Source organism: Haliotis rufescens, unplaced genomic scaffold, assembly GCF_023055435.1.
Source record: "Haliotis rufescens isolate VD_foot unplaced genomic scaffold, xgHalRufe1.0.p SCAF_6, whole genome shotgun sequence".
Taxonomy (NCBI): domain Eukaryota; kingdom Metazoa; phylum Mollusca; class Gastropoda; order Lepetellida; family Haliotidae; genus Haliotis; species Haliotis rufescens.
In genome coordinates, this window is record NW_025964334.1 from 7,927,247 (window position 1) to 7,951,986 (window position 24,740).

At 41.2% G+C, this 24,740-nt stretch overlaps 2 protein-coding genes across 17 annotated transcripts in view; both read right to left on the reverse strand.

Moving 5' to 3' along the window:
* The window catches only part of LOC124143993 (bifunctional endo-1,4-beta-xylanase XylA-like), a 14,144-nt gene extending 10,357 nt beyond the window's left edge, over positions 1 to 3,787 (reverse strand). The window contains exons 1-2 of the mRNA XM_048386660.1: positions 3,695 to 3,787; positions 275 to 316 (exon numbers count right to left, since the gene is read on the reverse strand). Coding sequence (XP_048242617.1) covers positions 275 to 316; positions 3,695 to 3,731 — 79 coding nt within the window. The 5' untranslated portion in view covers positions 3,732 to 3,787. The remainder of the gene's footprint in view (positions 1 to 274; positions 317 to 3,694) is intronic.
* An 11,643-nt stretch (positions 3,788 to 15,430) lies between these two features.
* Positions 15,431 to 24,740, reverse strand: part of LOC124143967 (liprin-beta-1-like) — a 176,472-nt gene continuing 167,162 nt past the window's right edge. For all 16 annotated transcript variants that reach the window (XM_046513144.2, XM_046513147.2, XM_046513146.2 and 13 more), the window contains one exon: positions 15,431 to 22,891. In XM_046513144.2, the coding sequence (XP_046369100.1) occupies positions 22,838 to 22,891 (54 nt within the window). In that variant the 3' untranslated portion in view covers positions 15,431 to 22,837. The remainder of the gene's footprint in view (positions 22,892 to 24,740) is intronic.

Below are 24,740 nucleotides of genomic sequence, written 5' to 3' on the forward strand. Positions count from 1 at the left end.
AACTACCGGAAATCACAAATGCCGCGATACGACGAATGCCGTACCACGGGGTCCGAGTATACCATCTTTTAACGTCTATTGGTATGACGCGGCTTGGCATCGAACCTTCCACTCTCCGAGATAGATAGATAGATGATAGATAGTCTTTATTACATTAAAGTACACCCGAGTCTTTCACATCAAATATCAGATAGATAGACAGACAGACAGACAGACAGATAGATATTCCTTATTACGTTAACACTTCCACTAACTACATAATGTACAAGCATACCTTGTCTTTCTTGCCGAGGAGCAGCAGCAGCCATTCCTGCACCTGCAATTGGAATATAAAACATCACCAACATGTCTACTAGTAATGTACAAGTGGCCCCGATGGTTCCGGGTCAGAATTGGTCCCCAGGAACCTACCGGGTGGCCGGTATCGGGGCGTGGTTGGTAGTGTATCCACGTACCCCGACTGTGCGCAACATCGCTGTATTGCCAGGCCCAGACTCGATTATTTACCAGCCTTCGTCATATAGGTGCAACAACAAAGAAATAATTGCTTCTGCGATAACCTTTTGTTGCTACCATAGATGAAATTATTATTATCATATACAGATTAAAATTTAAAAAATGCATCAAAGTGGGTTTGGGTGATCCTGGCATAGTCAGTCTGGTTAGGCTCATCATTAGCTCAGGGGCCTTGCCCTCTCCCACTACACGCAGCCCAGACAGCGAATTGGACTTCTCTCAAGAAGCGCTGTCTCGTCAAACCCACAGAGAACTTTTCGGAGAATATGAAGACTCCCCCAAACTGCAGCCCTTCTGCATTACCTAGATTGCCAGAATGGCTGTATTCCTGGTAGCAGACCCGGATACTCTCCCAATGCCAGTCAACAGATTGGGAGGTACCAAACCTAAGGCACCGAGAACAATGGGGAGTCGGACAACTTGGTACTTGGGATGCAAGCGTGACATTTCGTAAGCGAGGTCCGCATATTTGCCATGTTTATTTCCTGAATCTTGTCAATCACAAGATGTGTAAAAAACGACAGAGAATTCAATGATATAGAATTTGATAGTGATACTTAAACACATGCTCATGATATAGTTGGACTTGTACAATCGACTCTGTTTTATGCAGAGATTTCTATTGGATATGGAAAGGGTTTTGCCGCTTTATATATATACATCTATATGATTTAATTGAGTTTATGAAAAAAGGACAAGATCAGGTTTGCTGAGCGGATAGGTCTGAGGCTGTATACGGGCCTATTCCAAAGAATGCCGACTTCATCCAAGCAAAGGACTCTGCGGGGTTGCATATAAGATCGATGCAGTGGTAGCCTCTGCCTAAAACGTCTGGGCCGATTTGATATGGCACTTCGCTTGGTTGACACTCATATCTTGTTTGTTTGTTGTTTAATGCAACAGCAATATTGCAGCTATATGACGACGGTCTGTAAATAATCGTGTCTGGACCAGATAATCCAGTGACTGACATCATGAGCATCGATCGCCGCAATTGGAATACGATGACATGCATCAACCGAGTCAGTGATCCTGACCACCCGATAAGCACAAGCATAGTCGCCTTTTACGGCAGGCATGGGTTGCTGTGAACCTATTTTACCCCGGATCTTCATATCTGTCTAGCAGTACAGAACAATCAACAAAATCAACCTTGACATTGAGACTATGTCTCACATCCTTGGCTCGTTTAAAACTGTGGAATGCCTTGTTTTCATCATGAGTCTTGACATTGCTTCACAAGCGGGTCATCAGACAAGTATATGTGTGCAAAAGTACACAATACAATTCCATTATGAAGAGTCTCCACGTTAACCAAACCTCGCCCTTCCACTATAGTTGGTAAATATAAACGATTGAGGGAAGAGCGAGGTTGGTGGCATCCATTGTCTGACATGATTCTTCGTGTGAGGGTGTCAATACCCTGATTTCCTTGTTTCGTCCAAACCACAACTCCAAAAGAATATGAAAGGACGGGTACAGCGTACATATATGAGGCTTTAACATTATTGCGAGCGTTCAGGAGCTGATAAACCCAAATTCACAATTATGACCAATTTTGGATTCCAACCTCCCAGGAGTCTTGGATTCTGGCACACTAAGGCTAACTGCAGTGCCTTAGGAACTGACCATTTCAAACTCTGGGGGAGGACGAACCATTGTTTATACATTATCGCAAAAGTAAGTTTTGCATTTTGTTTCATATATTGATAATATATGTAAATATTTATTATACTGTTGATAATGAGTCCATGATTAACTATTTAAGGATTGACTGTGTTTATTTTTTTCGGTTCATTGAGGTATGAATCGAAAAACCGATGTGAAAACTGTATGAATCCGCGTAGCGGATTCTTACAAAAGTTTGCACATCGGTTTTTCGATTCATACCTCAATGAACCGAAAAAAATAAACACAGTCAATGCTTATAATTAAATTCGACAACGTTAAACATGTTTTATCTACAATAGTTTAACCCAAAACAGTTGCATATATCAAAACAGACAAAAATGACGACATTGATAAACATTCCAGGTGTAGGAATATATACAGTGGCGTGACATGAATCAGGTGATCGTTTAATTTATGCACATAACTTGACACGCCTACACAGTCAGTAGCCAATCAACGGAGAGTGGGATTAAAACAATGTTCATTAGACCTGTCAATTAAGGCAAGAGGCAAAAAGAACTGCAACAGTCAGACTGTAACGAACCGGAAGAAATATGTCGACCGAGAGAAAGCGGCTGTTTCAAATAACATGGTCATTTACTGCGTGATTCAAACATTACTTCCCTGATTACGGTAAAACTCAGTTAGAGAAATGCTAGTTAGACATGAAACCCGAAGACATGAAAGTTGAACCGAGACGAGCGGGGAAAAAACAGGCGAGAGAGCCTGCACGTTTGCTGTTTCATTCGTTTTCGGTTTCAAACGGTTGTTTGGAAAATGAATATGCATGAAAGTCGCTAAATGTCCTGTGCATGACGATACACGTCTACAGAAAGGGAATTCCCTCGACTGTTATATTGGGATTCCCCGACATTCCGCAGTAATAAAAGTAGTGCGCCGCGGTGGGCGTGGCTTAATTTTTTACATTCATTGGGAAATGAATGCAATAACACGTGACCAATTCAGCTAATCAGAATGCAGGAATTTCCATGAACACAACGAAAATTTAATTATATAGATATAGATATAGATACGAGAGCTAACTATTCATTACGTTAAGGCATACACATCAAACCTGCACGTATAAGTGACAAAACCCTTTCCATACTCTTAAGACTGACTGACTGACTGACTGAGTATGGTTTTACGCCGCTTTTAGCAATATTCCAGCAATATCACGGCGGGGGACACCAGAAATGGGTTTCACACATTGTACCCATGTCGGGAATCGAACCCGGGTCTTCGGCGTGACGAGCGAACGCTTTAACCACTAGGCTACCCGACCGCCCCATACTCTTAAGAAGTCCCTTAGAAGAGTACACTGCACGACCATATATGGTCTCTGGTTTCTGGAAGCCACAGTTTCGGGTTTTCGGATTAAAATATAGTATTGTGATAATGAGTAGAGTAAAACATGTTAATTTCTCCATGGACTGATCACGTACGGGATAAAAATTACATTTTTGATCCTATCTATCTGTTCCCAAGAACAGGCCCTAGTACTTACACACAAGAAGCAGTAGGAGGGGCATCTTGAAGTCCATGGTGAGAGTGTCTCTTCCCAGCTTCTCAACAGGGTTGATTATGGAAGAAATAACGTTCGCTGTATTTATACAAGGTGATATAGATTAAATCCCAGAGGTATGTCAAGAATATGAAAAATTGGCGTGGTCGACTTGATTGCAGGGGTTATGGGTATGGCGTGGTGTGAAGCGCTTGCTATATGAAGTGGCTGCTAGGTGTTTATATTGTAGATGTGGATTATGTGCAAAGCAAAACTACCTGTCAAAAGTATATTGGAATAGTCCATGGTGGGAGTGGCACTTTCAAGAAATCCAACTCAGCACATCTGTGTCTGCCATGAGTTACATGAACGTTAATGATTTTGGTTTTGATATAAATAATATTATCAATATTAATATATTTTCTATGATGAATGATAAATAGGATATTAAAACGTGTCAGGATTATTTGACCACAAGTAAAAAGTGAAAACTTATATACTCTAAATCTTGATTTTAAGAAATAATATTTCTGTAAGTATTAAAATGCGCACAGAGCTATATTATATGTATAACTGCTGTTTCGTTCACCCGCCCGACAGACTGCTTGTGAACGGCGAGTTTCAGAGTGAGTGAGTATGGTTTTACGCCGCTTTTAAAAATATTCCACCAATATCACAGCGGGGGACACCAGAAATGGGCTTCACACGTCGGGAATCGATGCTCATGATGTGAATCACTAGATTGTCAGGTCCAGACTCGATTATTTACGGATCGCCGTCATATAGTTGGAACATTTCTGGGTGCGGCGTTAAACAACAAACAAACAAACAAAAACCTGTCTGGTGTTTGATGTTGATGGTCGATTTTCCTTTCTCTGCCGGAGTGAGTGAGTGAGTGAGTGAGTGAGTGAGTGAGTGAGTGAGTGAGTGAGTGAGGTTTTACGCCGCTTTTAGCAATATTCCATCAATATCACAGCGGGGGACACCAGAAATGGGCTCCACATATTGTACCCACGTCGGGAATCGAACCCGGGTCTTCGGCTTGACGAGCGAACGCTTTAACCACTGGGCTACCCGACCACCCCGGCGAGTTTCAGAAACTACTTGAACAATGAATTTCAAAAACCATGCTTGTTCCCAAACATTTTGTTTGTTCCAATTATAAAAGGTGAACTTATTATGCGTCACATCTGATTGTCAACGAGGATATATGATGAAATCCCTTCAGCGCAAACCCCCCAACAGATATATTTTCCAAGTTATTTTTTAGTTCTAGTAGAATCATTCGTTCGTTCGTTCGTTTGTTGTTTAACGCCGTTAAAGTAAAGTCTGTAAATAAGCGTGTCTGGACCGATCCACGCAATTGGGATACGATGACATGCATCAACCAAGTTAGCGGGCCTGACCACCCGATCCCGTTAGTATTGCTTATATTTAGCTGAGTGCGGCGTTAAACAACAAACAAACAATCACAATAGATAAACTTGGGTAATATCCATGTGTCCAGCTCCTATGAAGTTGCCCTAAAGAAAAGCAGTTTTATGGACACTAATGCCACAATTGTCAACAACCAATGCCCTTCCACTGGTTAATCAGCCTCAATCGTTTAATAAGTAAGTGTGTGCATAAAGATTCAGAGTGACAAAAGACCAGACACAAGAAAGTTTGGCAAGAAGGGTGACTTCAACTTTCCAATTGTTTTCACTGGATTTCTAATTTCTAGTTTAGGTGGGTAAATCAGTGGAAATCCCTGTTTGACCATTATTAAACGATATCAGATCGTCCATATACCTAAAGCTAAACACATAAACAGATCGTCCATATACCTAAAGCTAAACACATAAACAGATCGTCCATATACCTAAAGCTAAACACATAAACAGATCGTCCATATACTGAAGCTAAACACATAAACAGATCGTCCATATACTGAAGCTAAACACATGAACAGATCGTCCATATACTGAAGCTGAACACATAAACAGATCGTCCATATACCTAAAGCTAAAGACATAAACAGATCGTCCACATACCTAAACCTAAACACATAAACAGATCGTCTATATACCTAAAGCTAAAGACATAAACAGATCGTTCATATACTAAAGCTAAACACATAAACAGATCGTCCATATACCTAAAGCTAAACACATAAACAGATCGTCCATATACTAAAGCTAAACACATAAACAGATCGTCCATATACTGAAGCTAAACACATAAACAGATCGTCCATATACTGAAGCTAAACACATAAACACTCCGAGCAGAAATTCCTGTTCATTTGCGTAAGGAAGCCATTAAGGAGGGGAGCACAGTTGGTGACAATAGGGATGTCCACTTGCCTTTACATCATTTCACAGAGATGCCATCTTTGAGGAATTCCAGCATTTCACATATTGTGTTCTCAGTGAACTTCAGATGACATTTTGTTTCATTGTCATGTCTTGAACAAATGCCCCATGAGGTGGTAAGACGGAATTCGACAGAATTGAGCTCGGTTCCCTTTTGAGATTTCAAACGGTCGAGCAAATCCTTTGAATCCTCATCAGAGTATTAATTCGCTTGTCGCAATTACTTCCTGAGAATAGTTCGATAATCGAGACTGGTTATTATCTGGCGTTTACGTTATATTGTATTAAGTACTGTGTTCATTTTTGAGACAAGGGTTTATTTGTATATTTGCGGGACCTTGAAATATATATCTTTAAGTATGGGTGCGCATGGAGCTTTGAAATCCAGTACAGACGAGGAATAGACAGTCTTAGGTCTTAGAATTGATCAAAACGTTGATAGTAGGGATGCGTGGTTTCGGTAGATTTCTTCTACAGTTAACTCTTCTTTTCAGGGCCTGGAAAGACGCGAGATGACTTCTCTCCTTTTTAAATTGTTGTGATGTCTGCCTTCTGTATCAAACAAAAATGAAAAATATCTGCTTGACAACCATGGGAAATAGCTGTAGTATTGCGGATGCGGCGTAAAGCAATATTTATTCATACAATTATAAATATATGTCATATATATGTTATATATTCACATAAAGAGATGCTGTTTGAAGATGCTCTGCACCAACTGCGCCATAATTAAAAGGGGAGAGCTGTCGTATGTTATAATTCAGGTCGAATACTTGTGAAAAATGAAATTCATGAAATCAATTTAGGCATACTTGAATGTATAAATATATATATTTGTAGGCATTTTGCAAATTCACATTAATAACATTAATTAAATTTGTCTTATCCCAAAAGATGAAAGTTAAATTAATTTCTCTTCGGTCTTCCCCTTTGATCTAAGTGTGACTTTCTCAGGGGAACTTTGCCTTTTTTGTGTAGTAGGTGGCAACAGTATTTTCAGCAGTGAGTGAGTATGGTTTTTCGCCGCTTTTAGCAATATTCAAGCAATGTCACGGCGGGGGACACCAGAAATGGACTTCACACATTGTACCCTACTGGGGAATCGAATTAACAATCAAAAGTATATAAGAATGATAAGTATATAGACTCCATCATTCACACCTGTTGTAAGAAATTCAAGTGTTCAGTGAAATTAATTTCAGGATCCAGAGATACTCCACAACAGCAGGTGACAGCATCTCCATTCACACCGATAATGATTTATCCGTAGGTCATGCATATGTCACTATTTTGATCTTTGAATAGCGGGCATCTCATGATCTCTCCTCTTCTGTGCGTCATCTGTCAAACAAATGTTGATGAAGTGCTAGAAGTCGCCCTGTGTTAAATGACATGGCTTCCAGTGCGTGTTAATAGTTTACGTCTCTTCGGACAGATTTAATCTCCATACGAATTAATCACCATGTCAGCTGACTTTAGATTAATCAAGTGTATTTCTCAAAACCGCCAAACGTGGTATATGAGCATTTTATAAAATAAATAGAAAACACAATTTGGTTATCAAATGACAAGATCCAAGAGAATTCAGGATTCCTTTATAATTCATTTTATATATATATATATATTGAATTGCTACCACATGCCATGATTGACAAGAAAATCAGCGACACCAAGCCCTTGAACGATTGCAAGCTAGACAAACCGCCCAGCAAGTAGCCAGTCCACATAAGGACCATATATACTCACACGCAAAAGAAACGCAAGTCGAGTATGCAGTATACATGTTATTTATTTTCAACAGTAAAGACAAGAAATACTAATAGGGCGAGATTGACAAACATTTGACTGAAGACAGTTTAATGGATTAAAAGGCAGATGACATAATTGTTGTTTTTTCAAATGTTAAGGGCTCACACAGTTTCGGGTCAATACCCAAAATGTCAGTCAATACCTGGTGTGACCACCACTATATATATATATCATTTTGACAAATAGTTTGTCTTTCACGCCACATGCAATCTGTTCCCTCGGATAATCTAGACTGGTTATTCTCTTGCATTGGCAATGTATGTTTCCTCCGTACAGTACAAGACCGCCTCCGTGGTCTAGTGGTGGAGCGTCCGCCCGGAGAGCGGAAGGTCCGGGGTTAGATCCCCGGCCTCGTCACATCAAAAGACGTTAAAAGATGGTACTTGTTGTTACCCTGTCTGGCGTTCGGCATTAAGGGGCTAAAACAAGGACTTAAGGGCTCGGAGTCAGTATACTGTGTCTGAGTGGGGTATTCATGTTAAACTGTGGTATCTCAGTGAGCTAGCACTATAAATCGGCATCAGTCCGGACTAGTACAAGTATGGCACACACACGCGCGCGCGCGTGAGCGCATTCATGTCGCTATTTTAAATGCAATATATTCTGGACGCGACGTTAAACCCCATTTCACTTCACCTCACGTGCAGTACAAAGTATGTTTGCTCAACATGATGTACACTTTCGACCTAAGACTTTATATTTAACACTTGCACTGATTTGCAAACTGAACTGGATAAGTGATTGAAAAGGAGGGTTTCATTGATCGATCAGTCAATCCAAACAAAACATTTTCACTGTTTAAATCAATGGTTCCTTCCACAACGGATTTTATCCAAATGTACAGTTTCTCACAAAATCTTTCTTACATGTTCACAATCATATAACATATGGATTATAGTTTCAGGTTGATTTGTACAGAAAGTACACATAGGAGAATCAACATATCCAATTTTATATAGATATTTGTTAGTTGTAAGAGTGTAGTAAATATTAATAACCTGAAACCATTTAATATCCTCACTTTGAGTGCATCTTTTTGCCATCAATATATACTGAACCGCAAAAGAAACGTCACCCAAACTAACATTGCATGTAAAGTTGTCATTTGAATATCTGGTAATTTTTGTCAAAGTTTCTCAAATTTAACATTACCTCGTCCGGAAAAATGAAATTTGATGATAAAAAAAGAAGCAGATGACAATAAAACCTATCGCCCAAACGCATCACGGCAACGGCCATGGTAACACGATGCACGTGAGTTCCGTGCAAATTGAAATGCACATGCGTTCCCCCATTTCTTGCTCTATAAAAATCCATCCAGATCGGATAACATTCATTCGTTATTGAATTGCTACCACATGCCATGATTGACAAGGAAATCAGCGACACCAAGCCCTTGGACGATTGCAAGCTGGACAAACCGCCCAGCAAGTAGCCAGTGCATTTCAAGTTCACGTAAGGACCATATACAGGCTCCAGCAACGGTACCAGACCACCAACACTACAGATGACCGACCACGTAGTGGAAGACCAAAGGTCACCATCCGACGTCAGGATCGCCAGATTGTGAGACAGCATCTTCAAGATTGCTTTGTTACTGCTGTGGAAACTGCTCGACAGACCATGGGGACACACCAGCGACACATTAATTAGTGCGTACACCATGCGTCGACGATTGACGAGCAGACACCTCCACTGTCACAGGCTACACCGAGGATCCATTCTGACCCCACGTCATCGCCGGGACCGTCTTCAGTGGGCAACACAGCACCAGCATTGGCGCCACTAGCAGTGGAGAAGAGTCGTCTTCTCAGACAAGAGCCGTTACTGTATCTCAACAGCAGATGGCAGAGAGGGAGTCTGGCGACACGTGGGGAACGTTATTCGGATGCTTGTGTTGTTGAGAGAGACTCATGGGGTGGTCCGAGCATCATGGTGTGGGGTGGAATGGGTCTTGCACAGAGGGTCGGCCCTGTGGACTTCCAGAACATCGGTCCAGGGTGAGGCAATGGTGTCACAGCAGCTCGGTACAATCATCAAGTCTTGAGACCACACGCCATACCTCATTTGGCACGTCGCCGCAACCACGAGTTTTAGCATGATAACGCCCGTGCCCACACTGCGAGAGCAACAAGAGATTTCCTCCAGCAGAATGGCATCAGAACCATGCAGTGGCCTGCCCTCAGTGCCGATTTAAATCCCATTGAGCACTTGTGGGACGAGACTCAAAGACGGCTGAATGACGTCCGACTAAGGCCGACAACTGCAGCTGAACTGCGTCAGTCGTTCCTCAGAGTGTGGGCTCAAGTGCCCATGGCCTTCATCAACCGCCTCATCCATTCCATGTATCGACGTTGCACGGCAGTCATCAATGCACATAGCCGACACACGAGATACTGACTTGTGATGCCATTTTCTCAGAGGCTAGTGTTGTGGTTCACTTTAAGAACATTTGACATTTTAATTTCAACCTTGATGATAAGTTTTGCCCAGTTTCATCTTTTTAATTTGTATCAAAGTATGTTTACAGTGTTTACATTGACTCAAGTTTCTGTGGATATACCTCTATAATATCCAGGTCATGTCACCAACAAACGATTTCAATTTTACGCAATTCCATCTGATTGAGGTTCATCATACAGATACCAGTTGCCTCAGATCAGCTGCAAAACTGACAGTGCCTCTGAAAAGGAAGCCTATATCAAAAGCTCAAATGACCAGATTCTTCTTCATAATGACCACGAAAGAAAAACAATGTTATTACTGACACCCAATTTCTTGCCAAATGCGAAAATACACGTACATATTGTTTTAAAGGAGCACCAAGATTGAAACAGCAAGATTACACAGGACTTTGTTTATTGTGTATAATACAGATAAGTTTCCACATGACACATATCCCACTCATAGGTTGACAAGCCTTATGTTGTTACCTGACCATATAACTGATGATTGGCAATACTATTTGTGTGCCTTGAAACCTTCTGTTTGATATACAGACTACCTGTGTAAAAACCGCTATGCTTACAGAATTCCGATCCGACTTTAATAAACATGGCTACCATATAGAGAAACTGTCATTTTGACCCATAACTCATCCATTTCTACATGTATCATAGCGAGATTTGATATGCAGCAAGTATGTGGTAGAACATATCACACGTTTCTTGGCATATTTTAATTTTGGATCAAGCTGTGACCTTTAACGTTCACGTACCCCCGTTTTTCCAGTGTTACTGCATTTTTGACATCTCTTCTGAACCTACAAGGTCTAAGCAGCTGAAAGGTTTAATTGATCCAAGCTATGGTTTCACTAAACAAATGTACACAGAATTCCAATCCTACTTTAAACATGGCCGAAATTAATTCTTGTTTATCCCGGAGAGCCTTATGGCTTCATATGTCAATTTATATCTGAGAGACCGCCTCCGTGGTCTAGTGGTAGAGCGTCCGCCCGGAGAGCGGAAGGTCCGGGGTTCGATCCCCGGCCGCGTCATACCAAAAGACGTTAAAAGATGGTACTTGTTGTTACCCTGTCTGGCGTTCGGCGTTAAGGGGCTAAAACAAGGACTTCTCGGCTCGGAGTCAGTATACTATGTCTGAGTGGGGTATTCATGTTAAACTGCGGCATGGTATCTCAGTGAGCTAGCACTATCAATTGGCATCAGTCCGGACTAGTACAAACAGCCACACACACACACACACACACACACACACACACACGTGCATGCACGTCGCTATATAAGTGCAACAATCTTGGACGCGACGTTAAACCCCATTTCACCTCACCTAACATCTGAGAACGGTGCTCTGGTGTCATTGAAATAGGCCAAGCCCAGTCTCGACAGCGAGCGAGATTCTCTTAGCTGCTAGTCACTACTGTGGTCCCTGCTTGATAGCCAATTCTACCTGGATTCATTCGCGTGTCCCAGATCATAACAGTTAAGTACATTTCCAAAGAACTTTTGTGAATAAAAATTATTTAAACGAGGTAAGAAAACATGCGGTTCTTTTAGAAGTATGACGATGGCGAACTTGAAGATCCATGCAAGAGTTGCAGTTGCGTCGTTGCATGAGTTCAACGTTTCGGTTCTGTAGCTCGCCCTTTACTCTCTGTGTTGGCGTGGCAGTGTTGTATCTACCTAGTTAATCAAAAGGAAACGTTCAGGGGATAAGGGAGTATAAACATTCAGTTTGTAAAATAAAAAGCGACAAAGTACTTGCTCCACCTGTGTCACCCGTCATGAACAAATGCATGTCAAGTATTTACCTGAAGATACACAGAAACATTAGTCAAAGCAATATGAGTGAGTGAGTGAGTGAGTGAGTTGGGTTTAACGCCGCTTTTAACAGTATTCCAGTTATATCACGGCGTGTCAGCTTAATGTGGGAGGAAAGCCCGAAGTGATGCAGGTCTCAGACGTTAACCACTTCGGTGAAACGCATGAGCACGGGTATGGTGCTGACAAACCTAGAAACGTAATCGGGGCGAACCGGGATTCGAACCCACAATCATAGGTTTCTGGCGTGCCCAAGGGACGCAACTCTAGCTGCACAGCGAATCGCGGCGCCTTAGACGACTGGGTTGTAAATAGGCATCTCCATGAAGCAACATTGTCTCGCCTATGGTGTGATGGGCGGAGGTACACGGAAGTGCATGATAGGCTCAGCCTTTTAGAGAACACCATTTTGGCGTCAACGATTCTCAGTGACCCATTCAGATATTGTTCACTGCTCTTTTGCCTTTTACGCCCAATGGAATCTGTTGAGGCAAATCATCGAGACAAAACTCATTTTATATGTACACACCAGAGAGCATATTTTTTATAAAATACTCAGCCTATTCCATTCTCAGAAATTGCAGTACGTTCCCCAAGCTGAAATTAATGGGTTTGAGTTTTCCTTTTAGGGCGTATTTTTATTTAACATTTTTACATGACTTTATTTCGGGGCACTATATGTTCACCTACGGCAACGCTACACAGTGATATACAGCCCTACGGCAACGCTACACAGTGATATACAGCCCTACGGCAACGCTACACAGTGATATACAGCCCTACGGCAACGCTACACAGTGATACACAGCCCTACGGCAACGCTACACAGTGATACACAGCCCTACGGCAACGCTATACAGCCCTACGGCAACGCTACACAGTGATATACAGCCCTACGGCAACGCTACACAGTGATATACAGCCCTACGGCAACGCTACACAGTGATATACAGCCCTACGGCAACGCTACACAGTGATATACAGCCCTACGGCAACGCCACACAGTGATATACAGCCCTACGGCAACGCCACACAGTGATATACAGCCCTACGGCAACGCTACACAGTGATATACAGCCCTACGGCAACGCTACACAGCCCTACGGCAACGCTACACAGTGATATACAGCCCTACGGCAACGCTACACAGTGATATACAGCCCTACGGCAACGCTACACAGTGATATACAGCCCTACGGCAACGCTATACAGCCCTACGGCAACGCCACACAGTGATATACAGCCCTACGGCAACGCCACACAGTGATATACAGCCCTACGGCAACGCTACACAGTGATATACAGCCCTACGGCAACGCTACACAGTGATATACAGCCCTACGGCAACGCTACACAGTGATATACAGCCCTACGGCAACGCTACACAGTGATATACAGCCCTACGGCAACGCTACACAGTGATATACAGCCCTACGGCAACGCTACACAGTGATATACAGCCCTACGGCAACGCTACACAGTGATATACAGCCCCACGGCAACGCTACACAGTGATATACAGCCCTACGGCAACGCTATACAGTGATATCACAGTGATATACAGCCCTACGGCAACGCTACACAGTGATATCACAGTGATATACAGCCCTACGGCAACGCTATACAGTGATATCACAGTGATATACAGCCCTACGGCAACGCTATACAGTGATATCACAGTGATATACAGCCCCACGGCAACGCTACACAGTGATATACAGCCCTACGGCAACGCTATACAGTGATATACAGCCCTACGGCAACGCTACACAGTGCTATACAGCCCTACGGCAACGCTACACAGTGCTATACAGCCCTACGGCAACGCTACACAGCCCTACGGCAACGCTACACAGTGATATACAGCCCTACGGCAACGCTACACAGTGCTATACAGCCCTACGGCAACGCTACACAGTGATATACAGCCCTACGGCAACGCTACACAGTGATATACAGCCCTACGGCAACGCTACACAGTGATATACAGCCCTACGGCAACGCCACACAGTGATATACAGCCCTACGGCAACGCTACACAGTGATATACAGCCCTACGGCAACGCTACACAGTGATATACAGCCCTACGGCAACGCTACACAGTGATATACAGCCCTACGGCAACGCTACACAGTGATATACAGCCCTACGGCAACGCTACACAGTGATATACAGCCCTACGGCAACGCTACACAGCCCTACGGCAACGCTACACAGTGATATACAGCCCTACGGCAACGCTACACAGTGATATACAGCCCTACGGCAACGCTACACAGTGATATACAGCCCTACGGCAACGCTATACAGCCCTACGGCAACGCCACACAGTGATATACAGCCCTACGGCAACGCTACACAGTGATATACAGCCCTACGGCAACGCTACACAGTGATATACAGCCCTACGGCAACGCTACACAGTGATATACAGCCCTACGGCAACGCTACACAGTGATATACAGCCCTACGGCAACGCTACACAGCCCTACGGCAACGCTACACAGTGATATACAGCCCTACGGCAACGCTACACAGTGATATACAGCTATTATACCAATGAGTCTTAGCTTGGTACAACCTCCTCTGCACAAAGGCAATGTGGGTATCAGCCGTACATTCAACAAGGACTCTTGAATGTTGAAATGTTTGCAACAAAACGTGCTCATTATCTTTCCTGCTGTGGTTATTTCTTTCTTGTGAACACGAAAGGTTTTTGTCGCTTTTATTTTTTTGAAGATTTTTGTTGTGAGTCATACTTGTTTGTTGCTTAAATACAGCCCACCTGTATGAGCTTGGCATGTAACTATTCGAATCAGACAAACCAATGACTCCATGAGCAACAACTGTCTGGAAACAATGACACCCCACCAGCCACACTCGTTAAGGTTACGGTTAGTGAGTGAGTATGGTTTTACGCCGCTTTTAGCAATATTCCAGCAATATCAGGGCAGGGGACACCAGAAATGGGCTTCACACATTGTACCCATGTCGAGAATCGAACCCGGGTCTTCAGCGTGACGAGTGAACGCTTTAACCACAAGGCTATCCGACCGCCCCTAGGTTCGGTTAGAGTATGTCTTGAGCAACCGATGCTTGCCATCAGAAGCGACTGGATCAGGTGGTAAGGCATGCTGACTTGGCCGAATTGCGTAGATCAATGCTCATGATGTCAATCACTGGATTGTCTTGTCAAGACTCCATTATTTACAGACCGTCTTCATATTGCCGAGTGCAGCGTTAAACAACAAATAAACAAACACAGAGAGCTAATGAAAAAGAACAGAAACATGACTATTTGATAATGCTGTTTATTACATGATGGAAACACACAGTAACTTGACACATACCATTGCACAAGTCAGTCAAATTCTTTAAGAGTTCACATGCTCTCTCACTCAAAATATAATCCAATATCTGAACCAGTTTGCTGATATTCTGCCTCAGACTGAGCGAGGGAAGGTTCAGATCTGGCACTGTCAATCATGGAAAGAGAACCATATTCAAGATGTGAATGTGAAAACCAGGTCTGCAGGGCTACCGTCTGCAGGGCTACCATGTACTCACCACCACCCGAGGCATGTTCTCTCAGGCTAACATACATGTCCAAAGTTCATTCATCTGGAAATCTTCACATTACATTAGATTGGATGCATTAGCCAGCAATCCTTTATTTTCCATTGACACAGAACACATAGAATATGCTTTCTGAAATAAAGATGTTTTACGTGATGATAATTCCATGTTTTTGGTATACCTGAAGTTGGTTCTCTGGGACTTGTTCCACAAAGTGATCTTAGCTCTACGATTGTTGTAAGTCAATGTTAAAGTATTGAAGTTACGATCATCAGAGCGCTATGATTGTCGTAAGTCAATGTTAAAGTATGGGAGTTACGATCATCAGAGCGCTACGTTTGTCGTAAGTCAATGTTAAGGTACGGGAGTTACGATCATCATAGCCTACGATTGTCGTAAGTCAATGTTAACGCACTGGAGATACGATCATCATCGTAACTATGACTGTTGTAAGTCAATGTTAAAGTACGGGAGTTATGATCGTAGTGGTAAGATCACTTTGTGGAACAGGCCCTGGAATTGACAGATCTGACAATTCTAGCCACACCATTGTCGGAATCTAAGTTACCATTCATGTCTTGAACGCAAGAATGTCTTATTTCATTCCTGACAAGGTCACAGTAGAAGAATAAAAACATTCCAGGATAAGTCCAGCTTGAATCCTGCATAAAAGGTGGCCTAGTTCCCTCTAGATTCCCCAGTGTTTTCAGTTTCCATGGCAAACAAACAAACAATTGGACAACTTTCTTTTTTTTCATAACATAGTAAAACATGAAAACAAAATAATGACCGACTTTTAAAAATGATTAATGAGTGTCAAAATCCAAGTAAATAAGATTTCATAACTGAAGATGAAAAACATGTCAATATGACAGCTAAAAACAACAGTTTATACCAATGTGCAGAACTGTTAGGGTGAAAAGAAACCATTCATTGCATTAAGAAGCATTATTTCTTGAGAAATATTACAAAACTTTGCAATGACATCAGTTTTAGTTATTAAAAAAATAGGACAAAGAAAATCAAAGCAAATTAAATGAATGGATCTTGAAATTAATCAAAATAGAATAAGCGACAAAAGACAAGTATGTTTGAGAAGTGAATTGCTTATTTCAACTGAATATATGTGTGCTTATTTGAACAAACTGAAAATAGTCAGCCTGGAGTAAGGGGCAGAGAAAGTCAAACAAATATCAATATGTTGTAAAAATTTGTTCCCACGCATTAAATATACCATGTCTACCAGTCAGGAACACAATTCGCTGAAGAACTTATTATCTGAAGATGCGTTCGTCACCACTCTCCCCACTTTCAGTTACTTCAAGATGAAACCTCCATCACAACATTTAGCCCTAGAAATAGTAATTTTATTTAAAAATATAACATTTACTTTCCTGTTTATAGATGAACATGTAGTTTGCATGTAAAAATATACCACAGTGACAGCAGAATAACAGGCAGTAGTATCATATTCAGAAAATATAGAAGTGGACTATTCTTTAGCGATATTACCTGGCACGAAGGTAGAACCAAGTCGACAAAATAGCCACGAGAGGGGCATTCGGCTTGACCGAATGACACGAGCGGTCATAGAAGCTGAAGATGTATGACTTTCTGATATTGGAGGCCTAAAGTTGGATTGGAAATTTGACAACTGGAAAGACCGGAATGAGCCGAAAGAATTAAGAAAATACATTTGAACATTTTGGAAAACTAACTAAACTGGTGGCATTTTGTTATGAGACAAAATTAGGTAAAGGTGACCTAAAACTGCCAGTTGGCTTCGTGCACAGATCGTGAAGAGAAGTGGGGTGGTTGGACGGCAGTGCTATATACAGGTTATATACAATTTCACAGAGTCGGGCAAAGCTAGGTTCACACTGGTGGTGTTCGTTGTGCTGTATCAACTCAAACATGTTGCCACTGCTACACCCTCGTACCGAGCCGTATCCTCGTACCCAGCTCTACTGTCCGACATGGTAACTTTATCAGTGTGAACTCATCTTTAGTACCTTACAAATTTTGGCAATTTGTGTGACAACAATATTAATCCTTATCCAAATGATCACTTTAAACATGGTTACAAACTTTCAAACATGGTTACAAGTTAGAATGAAAATACCGGTTCTGACTTGTTAATGGTAATTCAAGAAAATAGTTTCCATTATGTCAAAGGTACGTCAAATACATCTTATCAAACTAAATGTATCCCCTTAATAAAATGTTAACCCATTGATTTATCTCCTTACTTTACAGTTAACCCATTGATTTATCTCCTTACTTTACAGTTATCCTATCAATTTATCTCCTAATTTTACAGTTAACCAATCAATTTATCTCCTTAGTTTACAGTTAACCCATTGGTTTAGCTCCTTACTCTCCAGTTAACCCATTTTTTTTTTCTCCTTACTTTACAGTTAACCCATTGGTTTAGCTCCTTACTCTCCAGTTATCCTATCAATTTATCTCCTTATTTTACAGTTAACCCATCAATTTATCTCCCTTACAGTTAACCAATCTATTTATCTCTGTATATTAAACCCTCAATTTATCACCTTGCATTAGTTAACCCATATATTTATCACCTTGCATTAGTTAACCCATATATTTATCACCTTGCATTAGTTAACCCATATATTTACCGCCCTACTACTCCTAAATTGATCTCCTTACATTACTTTTCTCACGTTCAATGTCGCCCCTCTGCTCCCTGAAGGGAGTTGGAAGACTTGGACTAACGGCAGAACAGCTCACTAAGACAGACAGACAGAGGTACAACAGTTGGAACCTAACCTAACATGACACAATAACAGCAATTTGTATTTCTAGAAAACAGACAGGCTGATGGAAATGTGGATCAGAAGCCATAATGGCTCTGCTAGCGAGTGGACACTGCACAATCATGTACAGCCATATATCTGATAGATACAGTAACACAACAACTAGCATGACTCAAAGAAGACTATCTCTCCCAATGCTGTCACATTGTTGTCAGAAGAGACAATCTGGGAGTTGTTTTCACACCCATGTAACATTAATCTTGTCAACGTTTGATGGAAATCACAAACTTTTGTTTCTTGTGTGTATTTGGAGAATCTACTTTCAATGAGGCTTATTCAACCAATCAAAAACCGGAAGTCAAAACAGCCAATCAGAAACGTGAGAAAGTGGTAACTGCAGGCATGCCCAGTGACAGTCCTCCCAACTCACCAACCTTGAGTTTATTTGCGAGTGTTTGCAGTTTAACCCCATACTCTGCAATATTCCAGCTACATGACAGCAGCCTGTATATAAACGAGTCTAGAGCAGACAAAACAGTGAATGAGTGAAAAAATGAGTCAGGTTTTGCGCCTCTTTTAGCAATATTCCAGCAATATCACGGCGGGGGACACCAGAAATGGGCTTCACACATTGTACCCATGTCGGGATTCGAACCCGGATCTTCGGCGTGACGAGCGAACGCTTTAACCACTAGGCTACCGGACCGCCCCTGCAACTGCAATAGGGTATCAAATCTTAAGCTATGTAAACATGGTATATAGCAGATATGAGACATGGCTGTTTATGAAAATATGACATTGAAATATGTATCAAAAATGATATACTGTACTTCGGTGCATGATATATCAAAGAAATATATTACTCAGAAACATCCAAGTCCCTAGGATACAACTTTATACAGATACAGACAAAACATATTGTGAAAATGCATTGCTAGTGAATGTGCTAGTCTTGACAGGTGTGTCTGACATAATTAATTCTTTTGATAAAGATAGAGGCAGAAAAATATATTGTGAAGGCAAAAGTGGATGTTAGTTGAGTTTCAGAGTATGACATTTTGTCAGGAGGTGGGTAAATGTTACAAAAATAACAATGTTCAAAGACAATATCAGTGTGAGAATATCAGTCTCAGGAGAACAACACAGGACATCCCAGCAACACCCTGCGCGGGACATGCTCACACTTGAAGCATTTCTAAGGTCATAATAAATTAACTATTTGATTTTCACTTACTACTACCAAACATTCCACCTCACATTATTTTATTGTCCCCCCAAGTATCTTGTTTGGTTGATTGTTGTTTAACGCCACACTCAGCAATATTCCAGCTATATGACGGCGGTCTTTAAATAATCCAGTATGGACCAGACAATCCAGTGATTGACATCATGAGCATCGATCCATGCAATTGGGATCGCTGACATGCATCAACAAAGTCAGCGAGCCTGACCACCCGTTCCCGTTAATCGCCTCTTACGACAAGCCTAGTCGCCTTTTACGGCAAGCATCGGTTGCTGAAGACCTATTCTACACAGGATCTTCATGGGTCCCCAAGTATTTACAGATGATGAAAACCGACATGTCCTTATCCTTACATAATATTCACCATGTATGTAGTCCTACCAAACATTCATGCTTCATATGAATCACATCTGTCGACAGTTAATGATCACTGATGCCATGAACAGTCTATCTAAAAAAATAAAATAAAAAATAAATAAATAAAAAATGTAAAATTTAATTTTTTTTTTTTTTTAAACATTTTGGACGTAAATCTATGAATTGAGGCCTTAATGAATTGGATGTCCTTGAAGAACTTTGTTGGCACAATCAGCTTGGAACAGTACTTAAGTTCTTTACTTTCAGTCGAAAATAATAGGCATCATCTGACAATCTTTTTAAGAAATCTTTAAGGTTTTTTTTAAGGGGCTACAAACCACACGTCTTACTATGTGATGTGGGGTTTCTGGGATGTCCTAGTTTCTCAGGCAAGACAGTGAGCTGGTCAGTGGTAGTCAGTCGAGTCAGATAGGGAAATATAGGCTTCTACACCAGTACCAAACCGGGGAGTGGTTCTGGTAACAACACATTCTTATGAATACAAAACACTGTTTCGTTTAAAATACACCTTAGCAAATGTGTAAACATTGACCAATATGAAAATAGCGGAAATATTTCAAAAGCATTTTCATTTAAAAAGTCAATATAAATTCTCCCGCAGTCCCCTGGTTGGTACAGGTGAGTAGGCACACCGAGCCTACATGTAGGCACACATGGTCAAATTCATCACAACCAGACATGAATAGGTACGTTGTTAGTGGCACTTGAAACAATGTATACATTCGCAAAAATCAATTACATTCCTATTTTTATTCCACCATAACAAAACAGCTGAATTTATATCCAGCTTCTCATTTACATCAAAATCAATATTAATTAGTCTCTACCTGACAGAACTGCCCCTCACAATCACCCAAACAAATGCTTAGCAGAAATATTTGCTTGCACTTCAGCCAACTGTCAATGGTTCATTTACACCTCAGAATTATGTAACAATGGATTCCTTCCTGAATTTCTTAACACCTCTTTAAACAGTATTTCAGTTATATCACGGCGTGTCAGCTTGATGTGATGCTCGAAGTGATGCTAGACTTTTACCACTTTTGTGAAACCACAAGCACGGGAATGGTGCTGACAAACCTACATCCCAAATCAGGCCAAATATGGGATTCAAACCATGATCATAAGTTCCTGGCACGGCTAAGGGATGCAACTCTGCATGGTAAACTGCAGCGTGGAGACAACTGGGATATAAGGGCATTTCTATGCTACTAGCTAATCAAAGAAGGTCATTAGCCTTTCGCAATTTGTAAGACATTATTTCTTGGACTGTATAACCAGTTCTGGTCATATATCAGCACGATTCTCTTAATACAACTTTTAGGACTATCAGCACCACGGAGCCATCCACAGCAGTGTCATCAACAAATTCTCAAAATCTATCGGCATCCGATTTTACCCAAACACTATAGATATGGTATGAAAATAAATTCAGTACAATTGTTGGGTTTCATAATAACAAGGAGCCATCAAAGACTGCAAAGTTTTGAAATATTTCAAAAGTGGGTAAATAATATGTTGTCGGGAAAATAATGCATTGTTTCATAAACCTACAAAGTAGAAGGAATATAGTACATCCATATTCAAAGCAGTTTTGTGCAGATTAACAAACGAATGGTGACCAAGCGAAATGTCAAGACAAAAAGCAACGGGACAAAATATTCGCAGTACATGATCAAATCTTGCTTTCCACACAACCAACGCTTTCCTTGACAGGAAAACATCTGGATGGAACTTGCAAATGTGCGCAATCTTATTTCAAATTCCCTCCCACCTCATTCTTGACCGAAAACAAATTAAAGGGCAAAGGTCAAGCCAATAGTTATTTAGTCATAGTAAACAGATTGATTTTTTTAAAGAGGAGGGTTTAAAGGGTCTGGAAGAAAATCATAATTTGGCAAATTGACATTGGGTTTTTTATATTTTGTATAAAATTATGTAAAAATCGACTCACTCCATTTAAAACACATCGTGTAGCACTGGTAGAGTTTAGGAATCTGGCGATAAAACATTTCTCCATTTGATTAAAAAAGATACAACAGCAACAAAATGGTCAACACAAGAAACAGGAAGCACAATTAAAAATCTCAATGTCTCAAAGAGAAGATCGATCATTTTTGAATGTCACATTTGGGTAGGAACTGCTCTTGGACTACCGGTCTGTCAGTGTAACTACTTGATGGAGTCAGCAAAAGTTCTACAAAACAGATCCAATGTCTGTAATAACTACCACAACAATGCACTATGTTGTACTATTTACATTGGACATATCAACAGTATCTACACTATCTTACAAAGTCTCCTATAAAAATATGGCTGTACACATCTACAGAGAAGCCTTAACTTTGCACCAAGGCTACGGAAACGTCCAAAAGGTAGAGCTCCAGTAAGAATAGTCACATGGTTACCGATCCGGGTGTTTAGGCGATGAAGATACAGATACCTTCTTCGATGAAATTTGATCGGCGCATGATGTATGATGCATGAATTCTCCCATAATGCATGCGCGTGTTAGAATTGGGTCGTCCTGGTAAAAGACACTGTTGAAGACAATGTTGAAGGACTTGTTTCAGTGTGAGAGCCTGCCAAAGGCGGTTCATGCAGGAGTTGTCTCCCTTGACTAAGAGGCGAGATTCCAAGCAGCCCCCCCGAGACAGTAGAACTGACGGGTGGACGGACATGTGACAGACACGTGGCGGACATGTGACGGACGCAGCTAGACCAGTCATACGTTCGAGGTTTGAACATTCTCAAAGAATCGGTCGTGTGCTAGCATGTTCTGAAAGAAAAAGGACAATGTTGATTATTATAAACATGATCATGCTGGGCGTAGACATCACAGGTCATATCCAAAAATAATCCTCAGCTAATTTTTGCATGTTTGTTGTTTAATGCTGCATTCTGCAATGTTCCAACTATATGACAGCAGTCTGACCTATTCTAGGGGGTGTGGGGAGAAGAGTGAAAGAAACGAAGCTTTTTGATGCACTAATGTACAGAAAATAATGACCCTCCCCTCATGCTTGTCATACTTTCGGATGACCCCCTCCATGTCCTGGTACATATTTCATGACCCTCCCTGAAAAGTTAAAATGCAAAAGAACTGCTTTTTTCATGACCCTCCCCAAAAATATGCACTATTTTCTATGATCCTCCCCAAAATATGCACTATTTACTATGACCCTCCCCCAAAATATGCATTATTTTCTATGACCCGCCCCAAAAGTATGCACTATTTTCTATGACCCTCCTCAAAAGTATGCACTATTTTCTATGACCCTCCCCAAAAGTATGCACTATTTTCTATGATCCTCCCCAAAATATGCACTATTTTCTATGATCCTCCCCAAAATATGCACTATTTTCTATGACCCTCCCCAAAAGTATGCACTATTTTCTATGATCCTCCCCAAAATATGCACTATTTTCTATGACCCTCCCCAAAAGTATGCACTATTTTCTATGATCCTCCCCAAAAATATGCACTATTTTCTATGGCCCTCCCCTAGAGACCGCATATGTTTCATTCACCCTACCCTGATTCCCTCTGACCCACCCAGGCCCAATAATGAATGACCAGCCCCTCATTTCAAGTTTGTGGTTTATGTAAGATAAATTGATGTTGGGAGACACAGTCCCTCAAGATGCTCACTAACCTCTGATTATTGGGCTTATAGTGAGTGAGTGAGTGAGTGAGTGAGTGAGTGAGTGAGTGAGTGAGTGAGTGAGTGAGTATGGTTTTACGCCGCTATTAGCAATATTCCAGCAATATCACGTCTGGGGACACCAGAAATGGGCTTCACACATTGTACCCATGTCGGGAATCAAACCCAGGCCTTCAGCATGAAGAGTGAACACTTGAACCACTAGACTACCCAACAGCCCCTATAAACAAAAGCTTTAGTTAAAATAGATTCTACAATAATACAGGGATGTGAAATCTCTGCGGAAACACGGAAAATCACGTTTTTTAAAACAGTAATTCTTCCGCGTAAAAATATCATCAAATATTTTTTAAAAACCCTCCGAAATATGTGATCTGTCCTTTTTTCGATCAGAGCTTTCAGCAGCATAGATTTTCGGACGTCATACGTTTCTATCACAAATACTTGCACTATAACGTGGGGTGTTAATTTCACACAGAAATTGTAAATACTCAGAGTCAGATGATGGCTTGTTTTTAAGATAAAGTTGTCTTTTAGCCTATAAGTGAATGAGATGTTTTACAGTTGTTCATGTCATTAGCGAGAAAACTATGACTGTTTCTTCAGCCTCCGAAAACTCATAACATGGGAATATATTTTGTATTAGTGTCTTATGTTTGCAATGGATTTTTTTCAATATGCTTTAACATGGGGAAAGGGTCAGACATTGCACGCTTGTGACAGTTGTCCTTGTGTCTGGGGTATGGGGGTTGAAGTGTATGGCAGTATTGCTCCCAGACCTGGCGGGTAGCCAGGGGCGCGGAAGCTGTGCCCGATTTTTTAAAAGTACTGATTTAACTTCAAAATTTTACTGCATCTGCCATCTTTGTTTATTTGACTTATTGACTTTTGCCATTGACTTATTACACTTCTTGGTTTGAATGTTGTTCAAACTGCACGAAATTGCTTAAAATACAATCAAAT